The sequence below is a fragment of the Phyllostomus hastatus genome, unplaced genomic scaffold (assembly GCF_019186645.2).
Source record: "Phyllostomus hastatus isolate PE091 unplaced genomic scaffold, TTU_PhHast_1.1 phas_contig_477, whole genome shotgun sequence".
Lineage (NCBI taxonomy): Eukaryota > Metazoa > Chordata > Mammalia > Chiroptera > Phyllostomidae > Phyllostomus > Phyllostomus hastatus.
This window is the reverse complement of record NW_025333889.1, coordinates 4,374,374-4,397,823: the sequence shown is the minus strand read 5'-3', so window position 1 is coordinate 4,397,823 and position 23,450 is coordinate 4,374,374. Positions and strand designations below refer to the sequence as shown.

Genomic DNA, 23,450 nt, shown 5'->3' with positions numbered 1-23,450 from the left:
CATAACCACCAATCCCATTCCTAGGTATTTATTTACTCAAGTGAAATAAAAAATCAAAGTCTATGTTCACACAAGTCAAGTCAACTGAATGTGAATATTTATAGCAGCTTTATTCATAATCTCCCCAAACTATAAACAACCCAAATGACCCTCTGCTGAGGAATGCCTAAACAGACATAGTGCACATTTCCAGTGGGAAAAAACACTATTCAGCAATAAAAAAGAAGAAAGTATTGAAACATGCAACAGCGTGGCAGCCTCTCAGGTGCATCCGCTGGGTGAAAGAAGCCAGTCTCAAAAGGCTATGTACTCTATGGATTTATTTATATGACACGAGGCAAAACTGTAAGGATGGAAAACAGAACAGTGGTTTCAGGGGCTGGGCGTTAGGGAGGTCATTTGGGGCTATCTAGAAAGGGTCATTGAGGGGAACTTTGATGGGTGATGGGACTATTCTGTGCCTTGATTTTAGTGGTAGTTACAGACACCTGTATACATTTGTCAAAAGCTGCAGAACCGCAGGCGAAAGATGTTCGATTTTACTGTATGAACTACAATTACAGGCACAGGTGAGGGACATGAGCTCTGCAATCTATCAGCCTGGGCTGGGAAGTCCTGGTTGAGATTTGGAGAGTCCCGTTGACTTTCTTGGGCTCCACAGTGCTATCACCAGAATTACAAGAGAGAACACAAGTGAAGTGCTTACTAAAGTGCTTAAATATGGAATTCAGCAGAATTCCATAACAAGCATCGGCATTACATTTTTCCCTTCAAAATAACAGTTTAAGGAATGTGTTCTTTGATCTGCAGAAGAGGGTTAAAGAAGACTTGGAGCCCTGGCCAGGCCGACACGTTGGTGAGAGCATCCTGATATGCCGGAGTTGTGCCGATAAGTGAAACAAGTTGATGTTTCTCTCTCTCTCTGTCCTTCCTCTCTCTCTCTCTCAAATTAATAAATAAAACAGTAAAAAATAAAGTAGGCTTCGAAGCGTCACACGACTTAAACTTTTAAAGATGAGCAGGCATTGCACAGGTTTGGCACGAAGTGTGGTGTCGGGAATGGCATTGTATTGAGAAGGAGCAGCGTGTTCAAAGGCTAGGTCAGGATGACGTATTTGGAGACCTTCAGCTGTGGGTAGATCTGATTCTATGTTGGGGGGGTGGGGGGTGAGAAAAAGGGGAGGGAGAATTGTTAAGGGTCCATTTGAGATTCTGCATTTCTAACAAGCTTCCAAGCATGCTGATGCTGGTGGTCTGTTGGTCACACCGTGAGCTGCAAGGGCATAAAGGTCAAGGGAAGAAGGCATTTCAGGAAGTAGGAAGTGATCAATGACTTAAAAGACTCGGGAAGCTTGAAGTCAAGATGAGGGCTGAAAAACTCCAGTTATCAGCCTGCATAGGTTGAGGCGTCCTGAGAGCAAGCAATAGGTGGATGGGTCAGGATAGAAGCCACAATGAGGCTGGATGATTGCTTGCCGGGGTGTGGGAATTGGGAAAGTGCTTATAAATAACTCTTTTGTGTGTAGTTTGGCTTTGAAAGGGAACGGAGAGATAGGAGGTGTTTGGAGGAGGAATTGTAGTTGGTAAACATTAACTTTTAAGAGGGAAGAACATTTGAGTATTTTTAAAAGCTGATGGGAAGGATCCCGTAAAAAATAGGTTGGAGCCACTAGGAAATAATGGAATGACCTGAGTAAGGTAGAGTTGCCAGATTTAGGAAATAAAAAATACAAGACACTCAGTTAAATATGAGGTTCACAAAAACAACGAATGCTTTTTTATTGCATGTCCCCAATATTGCCGGGGTCCTGTATTTTATCCGCCAACCCCCAAACGGGAGATTTTTAGGTAATGGGGTTGTAGCCCCGGAGGAAGTAGGAGGGGGTGGGAGCTCTAAAGTCCTCCCAAGCCGTCACATCGCAAGACTCTAGGATAAATCTCCAGTTCTATCAGCACCGATAGTAAGCAGAGAAAGTGCTTTGAACATTAGCTTTTGGCGCTTCCTCATTTTCCCTAGGAGGGCGAGCGGGCAGAAAAACGCTGGATGAAACTCGGTGGAAAAGTTCTAGTTTGGAAGCTCAGCTCGTAAATGATGCGGAGCTTTTTGAACTGTGAACCAGCTCTGGATTGGGCACACAGGACAGTGAGTCACAGGGCGCCTGGCCCAGGTCCAATTGTGGACACCAACTCCACTCAACTCAAGGGCAGAAAGCGAGCCCCGGCCCCCAGGCCCGCAGGCGCCTGCGCCCTGCCGCTGCCCCGCCTCCTCCAGCCCGACATCCGGGGCTTGGGCAGGGGCGTGTCTGAGGAAGAGCGGCAGGAGGCAGCGGAAAGGAATGATGTCGTGGGAGGCTGGGGATGAGCCGGGAGGGAGGCCTGGCGGGGCGGGAGCGGAGCAGGGGGCGTGGCGGAGCGAGCGCGCTGTCACGTGACGTGCGTGGCGACGTGTCGGCCATCTTGTGTTGTTGAGGCTGAGGACTGACTTTGGTTCTGAGAGACTCCTGTCCCGGACCGCAGGTAACCAGCGGCTCCGTCTCGCTGCCCAGCTTTGGCTCCGCTCCGCGCCCTGGCTCCGTCACTCTCCCGGGTCGTCTGGGCCTGACGCCCGAGCTCGCGTCCCCGCCGCTCCGGCAGACCTGGTGCCGCCGCATGGACACCCGCAGGCCGCCGGGGCAGTGGCCGCGGCTGACTCGGGCGTCAGGCGAGGGGACAAGTCAGGTGCGGGGCCGGAGCGACCCTCCTCTCCGGCGGGGGGCACGCCGGGCCCGGGCGCGTCTTGTCCTCGGAGCCGGCGAGCCCCCTCCTCCGGGGCCCGTTGGCACCGCGGTGGGGAGCAGAGGAAGGGAAGAGGGTGGTGGGGTGGGCAGTGTCAGGCCGGCTTGCTCAGGGCCAGAGGTCTCGCCATCCGCTACCTGCTCCGCGGGGCCAGCCGCCCGCCCAGCCTCGGGGTGCCAGGGTAACAGCTGCTGCGGCCAGACAGCTGCTCCTGCCGGCCCTCCTCCCCACACCTGGCCTCTGCGAGGTGCGCCCTTGCCTTCCTCACCGAGCATCTACCCTGGGAAACCCTTTCCGTGGCGAGAGGACTGGGTCTGGACCAGGCCTGAGGCCAGGTGGAGCCCTGATCGGACGGAACCTGGGACAGAGGTTGGGAAAGTAGAGCCCGTGGCAGCTTTGGGACCCGAACGTGCACATCAGGTTAACATGGGCATTAGCGTTCAGATGTCAGCAGTTTCCCACGAAGCATTCGGAACACTTCAGTGTTGAGGCGGAAACATAAGTCAAGCGACCAGGGAAGGAGGGATGAGAGAAGCAGATTGTCTGCCGGTGTTCGGGGAGCCGTAAGGTTGCTTTGCACTTACCTACCACTGTCTTTTAAATTCCTCCTCCCCCTGCAAGTCAAAGCACTCAAGCACACCTAAGTGTCTGTGTCGGGAAGGTAAGTATTCCAGTTTAATTTGCAAGAACACCGAGGAAGGGGCCAGAACCTGAGAACAGTTTCTTACCCAGCGTAACCCAGCCTGGATGTAGGCAGTCACCGTTGCCACTGTTAGGTGCAGGGAAGATAGTCTTCACTGATGTGCTATTTCCTTCTAGGTTAAAAGGGAATTTTCGTGCCATCCTTCCTGTACGTTGACTGTCATCCTTCTCATATTTGCAGCTCTGGCTTTACAGAGTGGTGTCCACTTGGGCTGGGACGTGAATGCGTTCCGTCCCTGAGGTTTCGGGGTGTTTCAGTAGTTAGTGTGGCGGCGTTCAGAGTGCCGCCGCTGGAAGGTGTGCGTTTCTGTTACATCAGATGTTGACATCAATGGGAGGCACTAGGAAAAAAAAATGTAAGTGGCACGTTTCTGGAAAAATGTCACGGTTCTTCCTTTGACATTTCACACGGAGGGATGCACTGGTGGTGGTAGGGATTCACCAGAAAAGAAAGGGCCTCAGAGCTTTTCTGTCCTTGACAAAGCCCTTAAAATTTTTGAGACTGAGGAGGGAGAAGGGACCATGTGTCTTCATCCATTTATTCATTCATGCATTCATTTATTTGACAAATATTGAGGCCTTGCTGCACTGTTGGGTGCTGGGAGCAAAACAGACCAAAAATTCCTGTCTCCATGGAGCTCATTTCTAGACAGATACATGAACACTAAGGTAAAATAGACAGTGCAGTGGTAGGTGATGTGGGAAAAAAAGAGACAGGGAAATAGGATGATAGGGAGGTGGGGAGGAATTCATGTTAAGTAGAGTACCCTGGGTGGGCCTCATGGCAAAGCTCGTATTTGAGGAAAGACCTGATCCAGGTAGAGGAGCTGTTCCTGTAGCTCCGTGGGGGAGGGATGCTCCAGGCTAGGGACGCCAGGGCAAAGGCCCTGCGGCGGGAGCTGAAGTGGGGCAGGTGTGGGGTGGCTGGGGAGCGTGGCCGTGGCCCCCGAGCCCAGTCGGAGAGGCGCAGGTGAGAGGTGGGCTGGTGGGAGACGTGTACCCAGCTCATCTCTACTGAAATGAGAGGCGTTATTCAGTGTCCTGGAATCTTCCGCCACATCTGTGTGCCTCTTGGAAAGGGAAATCAGATTCTGGAAGTTCGGGCACCTGTGCCCAACCCCGGCGCTGCGCATGACCCCCTCGTGCCCCACGCTACCCAATCTGGAAAATTCAGGATGCTCCTAGAACATATTTCAGGAAGTTCTCATGAAATATCTCTCTCCAAAGTAAGTTTAAATGAGGTTGATACACTGCCTAAAGTGGTTTTTCAAAATGAATTGCTTTCTAAGAAGGGGATTTTTGCAATACTTCAAAATATTTGAACATGTGAGGAAATGAATTTCCTTTGAAGTTTAGATACAGATCGGTTGCGAAGGGATAGGACCTGAAAGAAAGGTGAAGTCGGAGTGTTAACACATACCGTCCTTGATGTGGTTATTAAGGAATTCTTAATTGTTTCTCTCGTCCAGCCTATTTCCAATTACTCAGGGACTCTTCCACTAATTTGTTTGTGTACCTTTTATAGCATTTTACAGTGTGGAACTTCTTGTGCTGGTTTTTTTTTATTCCTCCCCTTTTACCTTTCAGATTAATTCTTCAATTTTATACTCAATAGAGTTTTTCATTGGAAAAACATTTTCCTGATTTCCTTCTAGCTTATTTCTATATTCCCATTACTGAGCTTTCGTAAATGCCCACTTTCATTTTAATTCACCTTATGAATTTAATGTCTTGGTTTTGAAATATTTTTGCTTGTGAGTTGCATGTATGAAAGATAATCTGATGCAGGCTTGCCTGAGTATCATAAGACAGGAATTACAACTTCAAGGTGTGAGTGGAGCTTCTTGGCTCAAAAGAGATGTAGTGATGATAGTGACAAGGGTAGTGTTTTCCAGAAATCACTCCTCTCTCTGTTTGTTCCTTTGTGGAGTTTGAAATGACGTTTCTAAATTACAGTGTCTTTGATGTCATACCAGCTCATTTGTTCTCATGACTGTGCATTTTGATACTCCATATGTCTGTTCCTTTTTGTTGACCTTCACACTGGAAAATGACACTACTGGTAATGATTGCTATCCAGGGGAACCCTTTTGGGTGAAATGGTGATGACTGTCCCTTTTACTCTTGTCTTCCTGAGGGATCTTAGATGTGTGCCATTTTGAAAGACTGACTTCATTAGCAGTATCCATTAGCCCCAGCTGAGTCAGTTTTCAGTACTTTCTGTGTTACTGTGTTTCTCACAGATTACAGCGGGACCAGTCTGATTGGGTGGGCTCTGCGGCCTGTGTTGGTGTTAACCCAGGTGTTTTAGAGGCAGGTTAAATGTCCGTTTTTCTTCAGCAGTTTGAGTTGTTTTACATTATTTGCTTTTAGCTAAGAAACCACTTGAAGCTATTGTGGTTCATTTCATTCCTTGTCACTAGAAGTATCACCATCTTGTGGATTTTTAAGATGCTGTTTCAACAGAGCATTACAAGAAGGTTGTGATTTTGCACCTGAAAGCTCACCTGGAGCCCTGCTCTTGGATGTTTTGACAGTGGACGTACTTCCTGGGGCTCACTGATTACTTGTGTGGTGTATGTATTGTATTACTGGCTGTCATTTTTCTGTCATACACGTTTAAGAAGTTGATACCAAATCTCAGGAATGTGGTTTTGAATGCAAATTCTAAATAATCACTTTCCGGAAACCTTATAGTGGTGCTCATAGTGGTGCTCACTTGTGAGCTTTGTCAGATTCACTAAGAACTTTTGGTAATAACACGTATTTTTCAGTCCCACTTTAGAGCTACTGAGAGACATGCTCTAGGTGTTAGGACAGAGAATCTGGTTTGTGAGTATACCAGGCGGTTATGGTATTTTAACCAGGTTTGGGATTCATTTCCTGTAAAACATATTCATGATTTAAAAAAATATGTTTTTAAAGTTTCATAAGAGATTGCTGGATCATTTACTTTGATACTTTTATTATTTACAGTGTTAAAGGGGCCTGAACAAAGTCTGCTCAAACTGCCTGCTGTGAACCAGCCGAAATTTTGAACAGGTGAGTGTTGAAGGAAGGCACAAAGCTGAAGAGGGTTTATGCAAATAGATGATTTTTGCTTTGAAGATTTGGGTTATTTTTGTACTATTATTTCTCCTAAGGTTATAGACAATGAATGAACAACTTCTCTAGTGCTATCCAGATCCTTATGAATCATAAGAATAATCATACCTTTTCTGCATTGATTCTGGTATAAATTTGTGTCTTAAACTGTCTTAATGACTTTTTGATGGTATGAAACAGGGAGAGGAATGCTTTGGGGGCAGGGATAAGGAGGTATCTTAGCCCACCAGCAGCTGGCTTCATGAAGGATTTGATCTAGAAACTGGGAAGCGTTCAGGGACCAAGGCTGTCCAGGTAGCACTTTCCTCCCCTCTTGCTAGTCACTGTCCTCTCTCGTCCCTTGTTATCCCGCTTTGCTTGTCTTTCCACAGTCTGACCTTTTACGCTTTACAAACTCACGGAAGAAAACTGCCACTTCATCCCTGGAGCCACATGTGAGCTCAGGCTCCAGTGCCACTAGCTAGCTGGTTGCAGTTGTGTCCCCATTTCAGGTTCCTGGGAAGGAAAATTTGCTTGGTTTAACTTGGTTTGGTTCTCCATCTTTGGTCCATTTAGTATAGCCATGGGGTTGGGGTCCAAAGTGCAAACTAGTAGTTAGTTGGAAGGTTCCATTCCAAAGAGTGGGGTCAGGTCTCAGAGAAGGTGGAATGTTGGCTATTCCAATCATCGACTCATCAGAGACCCACAGAAGCTTCTAGACGTTTTTCCCTTTCCTAGAAAAATTTCTTGTATTTAGCTCAGCAGTTTAAATTTATGTGTCCTGAAGAGTTAAACTTTATGCATATCTTCTGGTGAATGAGGGCCAGTAAGTCTCCCCAAGCGTCTTTGTTGAAACTTCCTAGTGCAGTGTTTTAACGAAAGTTCTTGATTGGGGCAGGGAAAAGGTAGGAGCTTCAAATGAGCACCTGAGATAAAGGTTTAAAAAAAGAACATAAGCAAATGAGCGGCTTGGTGGAGAAATGCAATGGTTGCTTATTTTTCAGTGATTACTTTGATAAGTTTTCATTTCTGCGTACTTTTTACATGACTAAGCAACACAAGAACTAGAAGCGGTAGAGAATTGAAGGGTGGGACTTCTATAAATGAACCTGTATTCACATTATTTGAGTGGTAGAAGGGACTTTTCACTGTTGGTAAAGGGTCAGTGAGACAGTATACACTTTTGTATTCACATGTTTTTGTTGCCTATAATTATTAGGTAATACAGAAGCAACCTTTTTAAATGGACATTTTAAAGTCCTATTTTTGTTTGTAACTTTTATGTCCTTGGTGACATGTAATTGCTTAAGTAATTTCTATTCCTTAAATCATGTTAGTATATTAGCATATTGAGATTTTTGATGCGAAGCCTAGGGATTACTAATAAAATAAACTATTATAGAGTGATGTATTGAATGACAGGCCATAGATGTGTCTTCCTATGATACTGTTTTTCAGCCAAAGTTTCTTTAGTAAATCAATTGCAGCTGAATTCATTTTTAAGGTACAGGAGTCTTACACTATATGTTTTCTTTAATCTGGATGTTGAGGTAAGGCTTATTCAGGACTTTGTGAGGGTTAAAAAGATTTCCACATAATCTGTATAAAACTGTCACAGACTCTTGCGAGTCCTCTCTGTAAAACGTGGGCTTGTGGTGAGATTATCAAATAACATGGTAGTATTTATGACACTGTAGTTTTCCTAGAATAGTTCACAGTCGCTAGTTTTGTTCTTGTCCTTTCACCAAAAGGGGGAAAAAGAGAAACATTTACATATTGTTCAGAAGCAATGGGGAGAAGGATAGTAATAGCTTTTCTTCTAATAGTGATATCGTGGCCAGTATGTTCTTGGGAACAAAGCTGCTCTTATTCCAGTTGTCCTGGGCCTGGAGGAAGTCTTGGAGCTCTGGTCCCTTCAGTACTGGTCCCATGGTTGTGGAACCTGGTGAGGAATTGGCAGAGGCACTGTCCCGGTACTTTCTAAATGGTCAGTCATGGCGCAGGTCTTGACGACATGGCCACATCCGGGGGCCGCTCATGATTAACCCCTGGGGGACTGAGTGGTGCTGCCCGAACCACAGCCAGTTGAGTAACTGTGTGTAAAGCCATCCTGCCGGATCCGTGGGACAGAGAGCCTTAATTTGTGTTCCGGAATCCGACCTTCTCCTCGCATCTTTTATATTACTCCACCATAGTTAACGAGGTTTCTGATGGTGTGCTGTGAGAACGCATAGTCTTCCCTCAACAAAGGGCTTGCTTGCTGCATCGCTTGCTTCGAGTGATGCGGAAGGGTAGAAGGTGGAGGAGAGTGGGACAGGAAGGGAGATTGTTGAAAGGAGAAAAAGGGACTTCCACAAAATGAACTCCTCTGAAAATGGCAAGGAAGTGGAGGAGGAAACGTAACCAAGCGGTACGGAGCGCTCTGTCGGTGTGTAGTGAAAAGCTTGTGGCTTTCTAAGCGGAGAAATGTGGGTTTAATTTTCTGTCACTTATTACCTGTAACTTTAGGTAAATAAGTTAACCACTCGGAGCCTCATTTTCCTTGCTTGTAAAGTCTGTCCCATGGTGATTGTGGGGATTAGAAATCTAAAATGCCTAGTACCACGCCTGACACACAGTAAATAGGCTCAGTGAATGGTAGCTTGTGTAATTATTATTATGATGTAAATAGGTAAGTTTTGATTGTAAAATTTCATATTTATGATTTGAGTAGAGACATCATTGGGTTCTGTTTGTAAGCCTTTTTGTTTGGTTTTCAAGCTGACAAATATTTGAATACCTCCCTTACGCCAGGTGTTGGTCTAACCTTAGTGGTGAGCAAAACATCAGCGGGCCCGTGTTCGTGGGGCCCGCGGCCTAGTGACAGAGGCACTTAAAAAATACGTAAGTAGACTTCAGAACGTGAAAAGTCTCTCTGTCCTTGGCAAAGATATATATTTAAAACGCTAGATACTTTTAGAACAAGTGTCACATTTGGGTCATGGTGCTCTTGTCATTGGTATCTTGTGCTCCTTAGCGCGCTTCCCAGGGCATGCGTGGTCGTTCTGAGTTAATGGTATTTCCTTTGTCCTTTTCCCTCTTTCTCTGAGACAGACGTTCTCAACTTCCTGACCTTAGGACTCCTTTTCCCTCTTAAAAGTTAGAGAACCGCAAAGAACTTTTGTTTTTTTAATTACATCCATCTATATTTATCACATTGAGTAATTTAAAATGATTTATTAACTCATTTTAAAATAATAATCTTGTTACATGTTGACATAAATACATTTTTTGAGGGAAAATACCCATTTTCTAAAACATTTCTAAATTTATAGAAGGCAGGTGGAGTCTCTCACCTGCTTTTCTGTTCAGTCCATTGTTGATTACTTTGGTTGAGGTATGTGAAGAACACTTATGTCCACAAGGGTATGTGTGTAGTTGGAAAAGGGAGGAGTGTTCAAGAGCTTTTTCAGAAAATGGCAGGTGTTCTTTGATAATACACCGAAATTCAACAAGTAGTAGTTTTGAAAGGTCAGCTGCAATGTGAAATGTGAATTATGTCAATGCACCTTTGTACTCTTACGTTAAAATCCATTGGTGTTGCACATTTAATGGATATTTTATCTTTTACATGTTCAAAAACTCACATTTATTAATATCAATACCCATCAAAAAAGCCTTCAGCTGTTGAGAAAGTAAGTGTAAGTACTGGAAAATGCGTCAAGCTCATGGTGGTGAAGAGAGAAGTTCCCCCAAATTTTAAGTTTGCTAGAAAGCTCAAATTTTATAATTGGCAACAAGTACTGTCAGTTGTTTTCCTTGAAGAGACATTCTCACTTTGTTCATTTTTTTTTTATCCTCACCTGAGGACATGCTTATTGATTTTAGAGAAGGGGGAAAGGAGGGAGAGAAGAAGGAAGAGAAACATTGATTAGTCGCCTCTTGTTCGCGCCCTGACTGGGAGCTGAACCTGCAGCCTAGCACGCGCCCTGACTGGGGAGCGAACCTGCGATCAATCCTGTGGTTTACAGGACAGTGCTCCAGCTGAGTCACACTGGCCGGGGCTCGCTCTGTTCGTTTTTGGAAAAAAGTTTGCTAAGTATGCAGGTCTGGATAATCATATTTGTGTATCAGCTGATTTTTTTTAAGTCAGAGTGATGTTCCATGAAGAAAAGAAAGCAGCTACTTGAGTTTGCAACTCAGAACAGTCTCTTAAGTGCCTTTCTCTGAGTCCGTGGTTTGCAGCAGAAGCACTTTATGCATATTTCCCATTTCATCGCGTAGAATAATAAAAAGATGTTTACACAGTGGCCAACATTAAAAAAATCAGTAGTTTCTACTGCTTTGTCAAGGGCATTCTTAAGTAAAATGGGCTTTTCTCCCCTCCTGTGAGTATTTGGCAGAGGTGGTGAAGAGTACTCTTAACTGCTAGTCCAGTGTGGTGCCATTCATTTGAATGGCGCTGAGGAGCCAGCAGCTTTACTCATCACTGCTTTGTGTGATTAGCGCAGTGCCAACCCAGGGAAAAGTGCAGTTAATACTTGAGTATTGTCGTAAAGGTGGTTTTGACATCCTGGATACCTTGGGAGTTTCAGAAGACTGGAAGACCTTGTTTTGAGAATTGCTGCTCTGGGGAATGGGCAATTTTCAATGTTATGTTTACATATGCTATGTTGATTTTTTAATTTTTATTTTTAAAAAATATTTTATTTATTTATTTTTAGAGAGGGAGAGAAACATCAATGTGTGGTTTGCCTCTCAGGTGTCCCCCCACTGGGGACCTGGCCTCCAACTCAGGCCTTTGCCTGGGACTGGGGATTGAACTGGCGACCCTTTGGCTCACAGACTGGCACTCGATCCACTGAGCCACACCAGCCAGGGCTACATTGATTTTTTTAAAAAGCATTAAAACAAATAAGTAATTGTTTGAAATAGAAACTAGAATAATAAGCATATAATTGAAGGTTTTTAGATTTCAATGAGGATTTTTAGTGCTGGGTAGATACAGATTTGTTCATAGGTTTATTCAGTGGAACTCCGTGCAGTGATGGAGGTGGTCTACAAATCTGCACTGTCCAGTACTGTAGTGAAGAGCCATATGTGACCACTGGGTACTTAAAATGTGGTTAATGTGACTAACCGCATTTTTTAAAATGTAGAAAACCTTTACTTTGCCCTGGCTGGTGTGGCTCAGTGGATTGAGTGCCGGCCTGCGAACCAAAGGGTCGCCAGTTCGATACCCACTCAGGGCATATGCCTGGGTTGCTGGCCAGGTCCCCAGTAAGAGGGTGCATGAGAGGCCGCTGATCTGTGCTTCTCTTCCTTTTTTTCTCTCTCTGAAAACTAAACTAAAAATTAAAAAAGTTCTCAGGAATTATATTACTGGATCAAAAAATATGAACATGCTTATGATTCTTGATTCATACTGCACGTTGGTTTCCAGAAGCTTAAAAAACAATAACAAAAAATGAGATAAAATATGGTACATAGGTGCACAGATCCAGAATACGTAGTTAGAAAAAATGGCATGTGTCTATCCTTCTGTAATGACCACCTAGGTCAAGACAGTGAGCATTTCCAGCGCCCCCAAAAGATTCCTTCTCTTCTCCAGTCAGTAGTTCCTCTGTGGTGAGCAGTGTTCTGACGTCATCACTGATTATTTTACTTACTGAACATTTCATAAAAGGGATCATGCAGTATATCTTCATTGGTGGCTGACTTCCTTTACTGAGCATCTTGTCTGTGAGATTCATGCATGATTGTGGCTATTATCAGTAGTTGATTCTTTTCTTTTTTATTGCTGAGTATTTCGTTGTATGAGTAGATTACAATTATATAAAACTATTGTAAAATAATTTTAATCTTATAGAAAAGTCATAAAAATTATTAAGATTTTCTGTATGCCTTTCATCCCATTTGGTCACCAATTTTCTTCATAGTAAGAAATTCATACATTTTATTACATAGAAAATTGACTATGGTAAAAAATACTCTAAGCAAAGTTTAAAGATAAATAAAAAATGGTGGGTGCACCAATTTTTAGCATTTTCTTATTTGCTTGAATATTCTCTATGTACACGTGTAATTTAAAATGTAGTTTTAAATTTATATAATTTTTTCTTTTCCATTTGAGAATATGTTACAGACCTCACACTCCTTTTTCTCTAAACATTTCAGTGTTACTTTCTAAAAATAACATTTTCTTACTGAAACAGTAAAAATTTCAGAATCATAAACATTAATTGTCTAACCCATAGATGCTGTTCAAATTATCCTAATTGTTTCTTCAATGTGTCTTATAGCAAGGGCATCAAACTCATTTTCACGGGGGGCCACATCAGCCTCGTGGTTGCCTTCAAAGGACCGAATGTAATGTTAGGACTGTATAAATGTAACTGCTCCTTAACGGTTAAGTGAGACCTTCGCTCTGCCGCCGGGTAGAAACAAGGTGCTGGGCCGGATAAAACAAGGTGGAGGGCTGGACTCAGCCTGCATGTCTGGTGTCTGCCACCTTGTCTTATAACATGTTTTCTTACTAGTTCAGGATGGAATTAAGAATCATACTTGCTCATAGTTTTTATGTCTTTAATCTCCTTTAACCTGGGATGGTTCCTCATCCTTGCTCTTTTATGACACATTTTTGGAGAGTACAGTTAATTGATTTTATGTCTATTAATTTGCGTTTGATTTCCTTCTTTCCATTCTTCCTCACTTCCTTCCCAGCTTTTCTGCTTCTTTCCCTCCCTCGTCCCTCCCTCCCTCTTTTTGCCCTCCCTTCCTTCCTTTTGGTTTTAGAGAGGAGAAGGGAGGGAGAGAAACATCAGTGGGAGAGGGAAACATCAGTTGGTTGCCTTTTCATATCTACCCCAATTTGGGAAAGAACCTGCCACCCAGCCTTGTGCCCTGACTGGGAATTGAACCAGTGACCTTTCGGTTTGTGGGATAGCACCCAACCAGCTGAGCCACACTGGCCAGGGCTTGATGTTTTTTCAAGATTAGTTTCGGTTTATGCATTATTGTTAGGAATATAACATAAGTGATGCCGTGTCCTCGGTGCATCATATCAGGAGGCACATGGTGTCAGTTTGTCTTACTATTATTTTTTAAACATTTTATGTACTTATTTTTAGAGAGAGGGGAAGGGAGGGAAAAAGAAGGAGAGAAACATTGATGTCAGAGAAATATCATTCAGTTGCCTCTTGTATGTGCGCTTCAACCGGGGATGGGACCTGCAGTCCAAGCATGTGCCCCAGCTGGGAATCGAGCTGGTGACCTGTCGCGTTGCAGAATGATGCCCAACCAACTGAACCACACTGGTCAGGGCAGTTTGTCTCATTAATTATGTTCCCTAACTTAGTAACAACCAGATAGAAGAGATGCATACAGCAAGGTATGTGGGGAGGGGCTTGGAGCTTTAATGCATTCTCTGGCATGCCACTCCTCCTCACACCTTGAAGCTTCATACAGTTGGTTTCATCATTCACCTTTTGATGGACATTTGTGTTGATGAGCACAATTGCCAAATTTCAGTTAATTATGAATAAGCTACTGCGAATATCTTACACTGTACTTGTCTTTTGGTAGAGATTTCCCTTGAGTATGTCTAGCAGTGGATTATGGGATCATGGGTTAGGCATATATTTCGATTTAATAATGCCAGACTGCTTTCTAAAGTGGTTTAATTTGCAGTAATGCAGCTATTAATCTTGTGTTACCTTAATCCAGATGTGGCTAAGGTAAAAATTGGCTTCTGGAATGCAGGTAGGACTGTTCATTTACTTGGTATATGTGAGGGAGTGCTAGGAGAGCGGCTCTTTTTTCTGCTTTGGGGAAAGTGGAGGGAAGGAAACCTGGGGGCAGATTTGGGTTCTATGGCATTCATGCTGTGTTAGTCTTTTGGCAGACTGTGCATAGTACTGGCTGGACTTAATCCCAGATTTGCTATAGTTTTTTTCTGGGTAAATTTTACATACCCAGCTTAGTGGAGATTTGTAGTACCAGGTAATTTTTTATCAGGAAGATTTAGGGGGTTTTCAAAAGTGTATGTGTTTTGAATTGTTAGTAGAGTAGGGGTAGCTCATCAGTCTACTAGGACTGGTCCCGGGAAGCAGTACTGGGGACACGGCCAGTGTCGGGCTGTCAGCCACCATGCTGGAGTCCCATGCTGTCATGGCTTCTTGCTGTGTTCAGACAGGACTCAACACATGGATCTGTAGCTCCTGCGTGTTTGATAACGACTGCATGAGCCCAGAAGTCATCAGGTTCCTTGGCCCTCTTGTGAAAAAACAAAAACAAACAAAAAAACGGGTAGGTTTTGGAGCCGAGAGGCCAGGGTCTCCCTTTCCTTTGTTTCAAACCCAAGAGTGAGAAAGAGCGAGGTTGATCTCTTCCCCCTCTTCTGTCTCGAGCACGAGCTCATGTGCGCACAGTGACAGGTGAGGCCCCAAAGAGGAGCTGAGGAAGCCAGGAAAGGAGAATAACATGTACAGAAAAAGAAAAATATTTATGGTAGTACTCAGAGATAAAGTAACTGTTAGTGAGAGCTAATATAGCTCATAGTTTTTAAGAAGTTGACAAAAGGCCAGATTTTACCACATTGATTGTCAAGTACAGGATGCAGTTTATTGAAGAAGACCAGTTTCCTGGTGTCAGTTACCAAAGGAGTGTATTACTTGAATTCACTCAAGGAATTCTGAATAATGGACAGTCCTGAAATGGTGGTTATGTAGAGAGAGATTCTCCGAGCTGTTTGTAAGTTGACTCTCTTTAAACTCTGAGGGTGGACCTTTGAAGTCTGTGTCCCTAAACTGGAGCAGCCAGAGAAGACTTGGTCGGAGGAGGGAGGTGAGCACCTTATCATCTGCCCTTTGCGTGCTCTGTGGCGGTTGCTCTCGGCTCAGGAAGTCGTGCTGAGGGGGCCGGGTCCGCGCTAGCGGAACGGTGTGCTCACGGCGCCTCGGAGGCACTGCCTGCCCGCGGGTCCACCTGATGACCTTTGCCGACTCCTTCCTCGGGCTCGAGGGCTCCTCTGCTTCCGAGCTGCTAGACTAGGGCTGGCTCTCCCAGAATTCTTGAGGCCTGCTAATTCCACCATGCCACGTGTCACTGTCATCTGTCGGGAACTGAAGGAAGGTCCATCTGTTGATTCATTTTTTTTGTAGTCCCATTTTCATACCACCCCAAGTTTCTGCTTTTGACCCAGTCTCAGGTTCATTCCTTTCCAAGACCTTTCTACTGAGGACTCTGAAATGTCACTTTCATGCTCAGTCTTTCCATGTGTGAAACTGGTCACAGCGTTTTCTGGCATTGTTAAGGTAGCTGCAGGCCATCTCGCTCTGACAGTTTTGCCTCCTCTTTGGCTCTCTGAGTCTCCCAGCACATTTCCTGCCCAGGGGCGGTAGCCGTGTCAGCAGGCAGGGGCAGGGTCTTCCTCCTCTCCCATACACATGCCTGCCCTGTGCCTTTCCTGGGTGACCACTCGGCCTGCTTGCTGCTGTTATCGCTGTATAATTACTGACACTCTTTCATGCTAACATTTTCTGGGTTAGCCCATAGGTTATATGTAGTCACCCTAGCCATTGTCCCTCCATTTTTGTGTGAAGTCTCCTTTTCTCTGGGGTTCATGCTGACAATACAGTCATCTGTTCTTTTCATTATCATCAGACACACACCCTGTGGGCCCACCCTTTGATTCATTGTCTTTGTCATTATCCTGAGGTGACTTCAGAGTCCTTCCAGGTTCCTGGTTCCGTGCCTTACTTGCATCTTTAATTCTAGTGCTTTCATTTTTATCCCTACTATATCAACTTTTTGATACTATCAACTTTTCACATTTGTAAATTCTCCTGTTTTTATTTTGTAAATTAAGAAAAAAACCCCAACCTATTAGTGATTTTAGAGAGAAGAGAAGCGGGGCGGGGGGGGGGAGAAACATTGATCGGTTGCCTCCTGTATGTGCTCCTACCAGGGATTGAACCCACACCTAGGTACAGTATGTGCCCTGACCGGGGATGGAACCCGAAACAGTTAGGTGCATGGGATGATGCTTCCTCCAACTGAGCCACTTGGCCAGGGCAGCTCTCCTGTTCTTACTTCCTTCCCTGCTGTGCGTAAAGCACACTTTTGCCAGCACCCTCCAATTGTTCTCTTACTCTTCCATTCACTGCTAACAAACCTGTAACCCTGGTTCAGTCCTGTGGTCAGCTCACTCTGCCCTAGACCCAGGCTGCCGAGTCAGGGAAAGAAACCCACAGCCATGCAGAGAGGTGCTGTTTCCATCTTGATTCGGCCTTTAGTGCTACTATCACTGCCTACAGTGGAGTTCTGGGTGAGAACCTGGAACAGCACAGGGACTGTTGGAAAAACTGGTGAATTCTTTTTTTTTTTTTTTTTAAGATTTTATTTATTTTTAGAGAGGGGAGAGAGAGAGAGAGAGAGAAAGAAAGAGAGAAACATCAATGTGCGGTTGCTGGGGGTCATGGCCTGCAACCCAGGCATGTGCTGTGACTGGGAATCGAACCTGTGATGCCTGGTTCGCAGCCCATGCTCAATCCACTGAGCTATACCAGCCAGGGCAAAACTGGTGAATTCTTAATAATCAGCTCTGGAGATTAGTTAATAGAGATGTACCATCAAATTGGAATTCCCCTCAGCCTCCTATCACCCCCCCCCCCAAAAAAAAAAAAAAAAGAAAACCTACAAAATAAGTTCGGAGGGATCCTAAGTCATTTGGATCTACTTTCCTCTTGTTACAAGTAGACGGGAATACAGTCTTTGTTTTTCTTTCTTGTTCTCTGAAACCCCATTCGTACTGCCTTCTCAGAGACTTCATGTCCATCATATTTTTGCTAAATTGTTTCTTCACTTTTTGATTCTACTAGTACTTTTCTATTAAGATACTTTTATCCCAAATTTAAAAAAGTGGAAAATTTCTTTCCCCTGGCTTTCATCTCTTCACCGTTTCACAGCTAGGGTTCTGTAAAGAGCTGACTGCATTTGTGGTCTCCCCTTTCTCCTGTTCCAGCCACTTCTCATTCCCCGAGATCGTGCTCTGTCCCCCGCCCGCGTTCTGTACCGCGTTCAGCCAGTCACCGGGGGTTTCATTGTGGAAGCCGGGGAAGACTTTCCCGTCTTTCTCTCTTTTGACTTAAATATCTGTCTGAGACTTGTGGATTTTTCCATTAAAAAATTGTGCCAGAATTATCTTTGTTGTATACACAAATTAGAAACTTACTAGGAAAGAATTACCCATAATTCCACCACTCACAGGTAAAAATACTGACTTGTCCTTCTTGATTTCTGCTTTGGGAGAGTTTCAATCAAGTTTTGGTTGCAGTTGTACAGGTTTACTTAAAAATTTCTGTCTCCCCATCTCTATTCTACACTGGAGTTCAAGTTTTGTATTATAGTCCTTTAGATGTCTTTTCAGGTACTTCATATTTTTGTCCAAAACTATTGTGTCCTTCCTCTCAAAATTGTTTCTTTACTGTTTTATCCTTCCTTTTGAGCTTTATATATAAATTTAAAAGGTACCTAATCTAAATTTTGAATTATGTAGATTCCTTTTTTTTTTAAGATTTTATTTATTTTTAGAGAGGGAGAAAGGGAGGGAAAGAAACATCAGTGTGTGGTTGTTTGTCATGCTCCCTGCTGGGACCTGGCCTGCAACCTAGGCATGTGCCCTGACTGGGAATTGAACCCGTGACTCTTTGGTTCACAGGCCTGTGCTCAGTCCATTGAGCTATACCAACAAAGGCCTGTAGATTTCATTTTATTTCTGCATCCTTTGTTCATATTTTCTTTCCAGACAGAGCAGTGCTTTTTCTAGTTTGGGAAATATGGTACGGAGTAGGTATATTTGAATGGATCTTTGGTTTTGTACAGACCATTGTAAGGGAAAGAGGGAGGGCATTCTGGGGGAAGGGCAGGGCATGAGCAGAACCACAGAAGAAGGGGAATGTAGTAGAGAGTAAAAAGTTCTCCTCGAGTTTCGAGTTTGGACATGAAACAGTAAGAGATTTGTTGAGGTGTGAGTTGTCAGATTGGTGGGAACCTGAAATACCAGGAGTTCTAGGGATACACAGCAGGTTTAACTGAGTGTTTTAAAGAGGGGCAGGCATGACCAGAGCAGTGCTTTAGGAAGATTGATCTTTTTGGATGTGAATAGTTAGAGGCTGAGTCAGGGAAGCCAAGTAGAAATTTTATTCTAATAATGCAGACATGGGTTTCCAAAGGTTTGACTATACTGAAAGAATGCAGGAGGAATCTCGAAGGAGGAATTGACCATATTTGAGACGAGATGATTGGATGTGAGGGACAGAGAAGTAGAAGGAGTTTCAGATAATTCTGGGCTTGTGAGCCTGGCTGAATGGTGACCAGTGAAACCAGTGGTGCCTTGATCAGTTGTTGATGAGATAGCTGTCCGGGGGGGTCAGACCTTTGCCCACGCCACCGAGGCCATGGGGAAAGGCATCAAATCTGTAATTTACAGTAGCAGTGAGGCGCCTCCCCAGGGGTGGAGACAATTCAGAAATGTGTGGGATATTCGCTGTTGTTACAACACCCCCACTCCCTGTAGGCCACCTGTTACTCTCCCGTGATTTAGTAGGCAGAGTTCTGCCTAAAGTGTTGGTTGAGAAATAACAAAAGGTTAGAAAAGAAGAGAAACTTTTGGCGAATGGTGACTAAATAGGAAAGAAATGAAGATAGGGAAAAAATTATATTGTGCTGGTTTTGAAGGATAAAGGAGGAAATGGTTTCAAGAAAACACAGTCTGGAGAGGCGCAAGAGCATGGTGGGAACACAGCCTCCAGAGTCTGGGTCAGATACCCAGTGCTGTGAAAATCGAGAGCTGTTTTCTAATGGTCACAAGTCTCCTGGGGGTTTGAATTGACAACATTTAGCTTGAGGCCTGTGCTAATACTAATACCTCACTGCATCCTCAGAATGGACAGTTGAGAAAAAAGGCCCAGTTTCCATTCTACTTTGTAATTCAGAGGCGTCGTGTAAGAAAATCCCTCTGGTACGTACAAATACATTAGAACTGGGCTCATTTAAATTGATTTAGAAGGAGCAGTCTGGGGTGGGGAATTTGGAATTACTGGTTATAGTACTTCAAACATTTAAATTAGATTTCAACAGTCACAATTCTTATATTTCCTGCTATAATTCATAAAGGAGAATGAGCAGAACACCACTCAGTAATGCAGGCCTCTTTAGTTGTTAATTAAATCGTTTGGATTATTATTCTTAGGTTTTTAAGAGTTCAAGAGAAATACTTACATGTTAGGAAAACCATGTTGTAAATGGTAGTTAGGTCCCTAAATCAAGGCATTAAACTTTTGAACTTTGAGTGTTGGCTCAGTATGGCAGTTCGGCATTACCTCAAGGCCTGTAGGTAGAATGATAAGGAGCACTGGAACAGGATCCCCCCCCCCCCACACTTTTTGTGTGTGTGTGCTGAGAGCTTTTAATATCTATTCTCAGCAACTTTCAAATATATAATGCAGTATTATTAGCTATAATCACCATGTTGTACATTATGTTCCAGAATTTGGTACTTTTCGTTTTTTAAAGGTTTTATTTATTCGTTTATTTTTTAATTCATTTTAGAGAGAGGGGACAGGAGGGAGAAAGAGGGGGAGAGAAATACCAGTGTGTGAGAGGTACATGGATCAGGTGCCTCTCACACCCCCCCAGCTGGGGACCTGGTCCACAACCCGAGCTTGTGCCCTGACTGGAAATTGAACTGGCGACCCTTTGGTTCGCAGGTTGTGCACAGTCCACTGAGCCACACCAGCCAGGGCTGTTCATCTTGTAACTGGAAGTTTATACCCTTTGGCCAACATCTCTCCATTTCCCTCACCTCCAGGCCCTTGGTAACCACTACACTCTACTCACTGAGTTTGGCTGTTTGGATTCCACATGTAAGGAATATCATACAGTATTTGTATTAGCCTGTCTGACTTATTTCATTTTAAGCTCTGATCTCTTAAAATTGTTTTTGAAAGGCTACTCCTGAAATTCACTAGCTTATTATTTTAACTTGATGGTCCAAGATAATATTTTAAAGAATCACTAGAGTGTAAAGTGCTAAGCAGAGAGTGGAGAGAGTTGTGGTGGAAGCTGTGAGACAGGGAGTGGGGTCCTTATTTTAAGAATCTCTGATATACCTCATAGTGATGGGAGAACCATTGCAAGAGAGTAATATAAATTAAAGGGGAAATCTGTTACCCTTCATTCTCTGCCCATTGCTCTAAGGCAAAAGAAGAAAATCTTTAGTTTAGTTCCCATTGCCCTGCATGATCTATTCTCACTAGCTTCATCTAACACTATGCCTCCTTTCTTTAGATAAATGTGAGAAGATGGTGCATTGGGATGTAAGGGTGGATGTATTCATTTTACTTTGCCTGTTGGACTCTGGCTGAGAGGGACATAAACAAAACACACTCCCTAGCTATACTTTCTGGGCTGGAATTATGCATTTAATGTTGATTAACTGTATGGAGATTTTTTCTCTTTAACAGGTTTCTCCAACACATAAAAATCTTGTAAACATACGGAAAAGAATGGCAGCGGAAACGCAGACATTGAACTTTGGGCCTGAATGGTGAGTTTTCAAAATCTCATCTCATTTGACGTTGGATGACTGGTATAGTAGTAAGGTACTTTTATGGGTGTTGGATGGGTTGCTTTATGTGCCTAGGTGAAAACAATATAGCTAGTGTAGGAATAAAATTACATGTGGTTAATGACTGTATTTATACTTTATTTTAAAAAGTTTCTTGGTCTGCTGATGTTACTGTAATGGAATTAAAACTCCTCACAGTTCCAATACCCAGTCAAATTATGTACTTTTTGTTTGAGCCTTTGTTTGGGTGCACTTGCAGTTTTATATAGTCGAAACATTTATACATGTATATGTTTTCTGCTATAATGTTGTTTTGTGAGTGCTGCTCAAAGACTCAATTGAAAAGTAGTTTTTATTGAATTACTTGAATTTTATCTTATTGATGGGCTAGGCAGGTGATCTAGAATTGTATTGACTGTTAATAGTAGCCCATTTAGGATTAGGTTAGTGGTATTATCAGATTTATTCATTTTTATTAACCTAATAGGATAGATTAATTAATGGGTGAAGTGAGACCTCCCTTTGGTTTTAATCATATGTTACTTTTATAAGTTGGAGAAAATTGTCCCTTCCTCACTTGAGAAGCTTCTGAAGGACGTGCCGTGATACCTTTTAGGTTAAGGAACTGCCATGTGGTTGTCTAGTTATGTCTCAATGAACTGCTCTCTTAGTGAGCTGTGGCAGCAGGCTTTATTAAAGCTAAAATCTTGGATACCTTGAAATAATGGGATTTCACCATAGAATTTATGATTTAACAAAGCAGGATAGCGGATGCAAAAACACTTGTTACATTCTTTATACCTTTCTGTTTGATCAAAATAGTCCATTAAAAACACAACTGGAAGGGTATCATCGCCCTTGGTTACACCAAAAAAAGAAATGAGGGGATTTCTTTCTGTTTTTTTTTAAAGAGCTAAAATGAGAAATTGTACAATATATTATATAAAAATAAAAAGCTTATAGTGCCAGCATGTTTGACACTTTATGTCTTCTGTGTCTCTTGTTCTCTAGGCTCCGAGCTCTGTCCAGTGGTGGGAGTATTACGTCCCCTCCTCTTTCTCCAGCATTGCCGAAATATAAATTAGCAGACTACCGTTATGGCAGAGAAGAAATGTTAGCACTTTTCCTTAAAGACAACAAGGTAAGAAAGTAGGAAGTAATTCAGAATTGTTCTGAGTTGCTAGTGTATGTATGGCCATACACTGATACACAAGATACCCGTGGTTTTCCTCTCTCCTTACATTTTGAAGTTGTGCTTTGAGATCTGCAGTAGTTCACAGAGGCTCTTCTAAGTGGAATGCACTCTTTTTCTGTTTTTAAAGAGAAGGCCTAAAATTTCATTATAGGGGTAGAAAGCTTCATGGAAACAGGAAGAACAGTCAGCACTTAATGCTTTGTCTAAATAGTTTTCTCTTAACCCGCCTTTCATGTCTGTTTCTATTCCATTTTGATGGCTGAGAAAGGAAGAATTTTTTTTTTTAAATCTTCACCCAAGGACATACCCATTGATTTTAGAGAGAGGGGAAGAGAGGGAAAGAGAAAGATCGATGTGAGAGAGAAACATTTACTGGTTGCCTCTTGCATGCCCCGCAACAGGGGATCGAACCCACAACCTAGGCATGTGCTCTAACCTGGAATTGGACCTGTGACACTTCAGTGCACTGGGCAGTGCTCTAACTAGTCGAGCCACACTGGCTAGGGCCTCCCTTCTTTTCGTTGCACCTCTTAGTCCTTTTCCCAGTTAGATGCTAGGAGGGAGAAGAAGAATTATTTCTCTTTGTCTTTCCCCTTTTATGCTAAATAGTGGAGAGAAAATCTTTAAATGTCATGTCACATTTGTGTTGCTTATAAATGATCAAAACTCAAGCAGTATAAAGTATAGTGTTCTTATCTGACTAGTGAGAAATAATATTTTTTATTTTAAAAGTATGCTTCGTTTTTAATTTTATTAATGGGTTGAATCTCAGATTTTAATGATGGTTGCTAAGGTTACAGTTGCTTGTAAAACTTTGCTTACCACCTTGTGCTTTGAGTTAAATGGGGAGATTTTTACATTTACTGTGCATTCCGGAATACCAGAGTTAGTGCTGTAACAAACCTGAAAATGGTGTCTGATGGGATGATGGGTGGGAGGTGACTAGGGTTTTTAACATTCATCCCTTAGAATTCCTAAGATCACCGAAGTTAATTGTGGTTGCATAAACTTTTTATCCATATTTATAATGATAACATAAACAGGAGAGTTTTTTCTTGTTTTATCTTCTTGAATTTGAGGGATAGC

At 43.1% G+C, this 23,450-nt stretch overlaps 1 protein-coding gene across 3 annotated transcripts in view; it reads left to right on the top strand.

Moving 5' to 3' along the window:
• Window positions 1-2,423: 2,423 nt before the first annotated feature.
• The window catches only part of GIGYF2 (GRB10 interacting GYF protein 2), a 108,667-nt gene continuing 87,640 nt past the window's right edge, over window positions 2,424-23,450 (top strand). For all 3 annotated transcript variants that reach the window (XM_045845533.1, XM_045845532.1, XM_045845531.1), the window contains exons 1-4: window positions 2,424-2,517; window positions 6,454-6,519; window positions 21,066-21,148; window positions 22,181-22,310. In XM_045845533.1, the coding sequence (XP_045701489.1) occupies window positions 21,108-21,148; window positions 22,181-22,310 (171 nt within the window). In that variant the 5' untranslated portion in view covers window positions 2,424-2,517; window positions 6,454-6,519; window positions 21,066-21,107. The remainder of the gene's footprint in view (window positions 2,518-6,453; window positions 6,520-21,065; window positions 21,149-22,180; window positions 22,311-23,450) is intronic.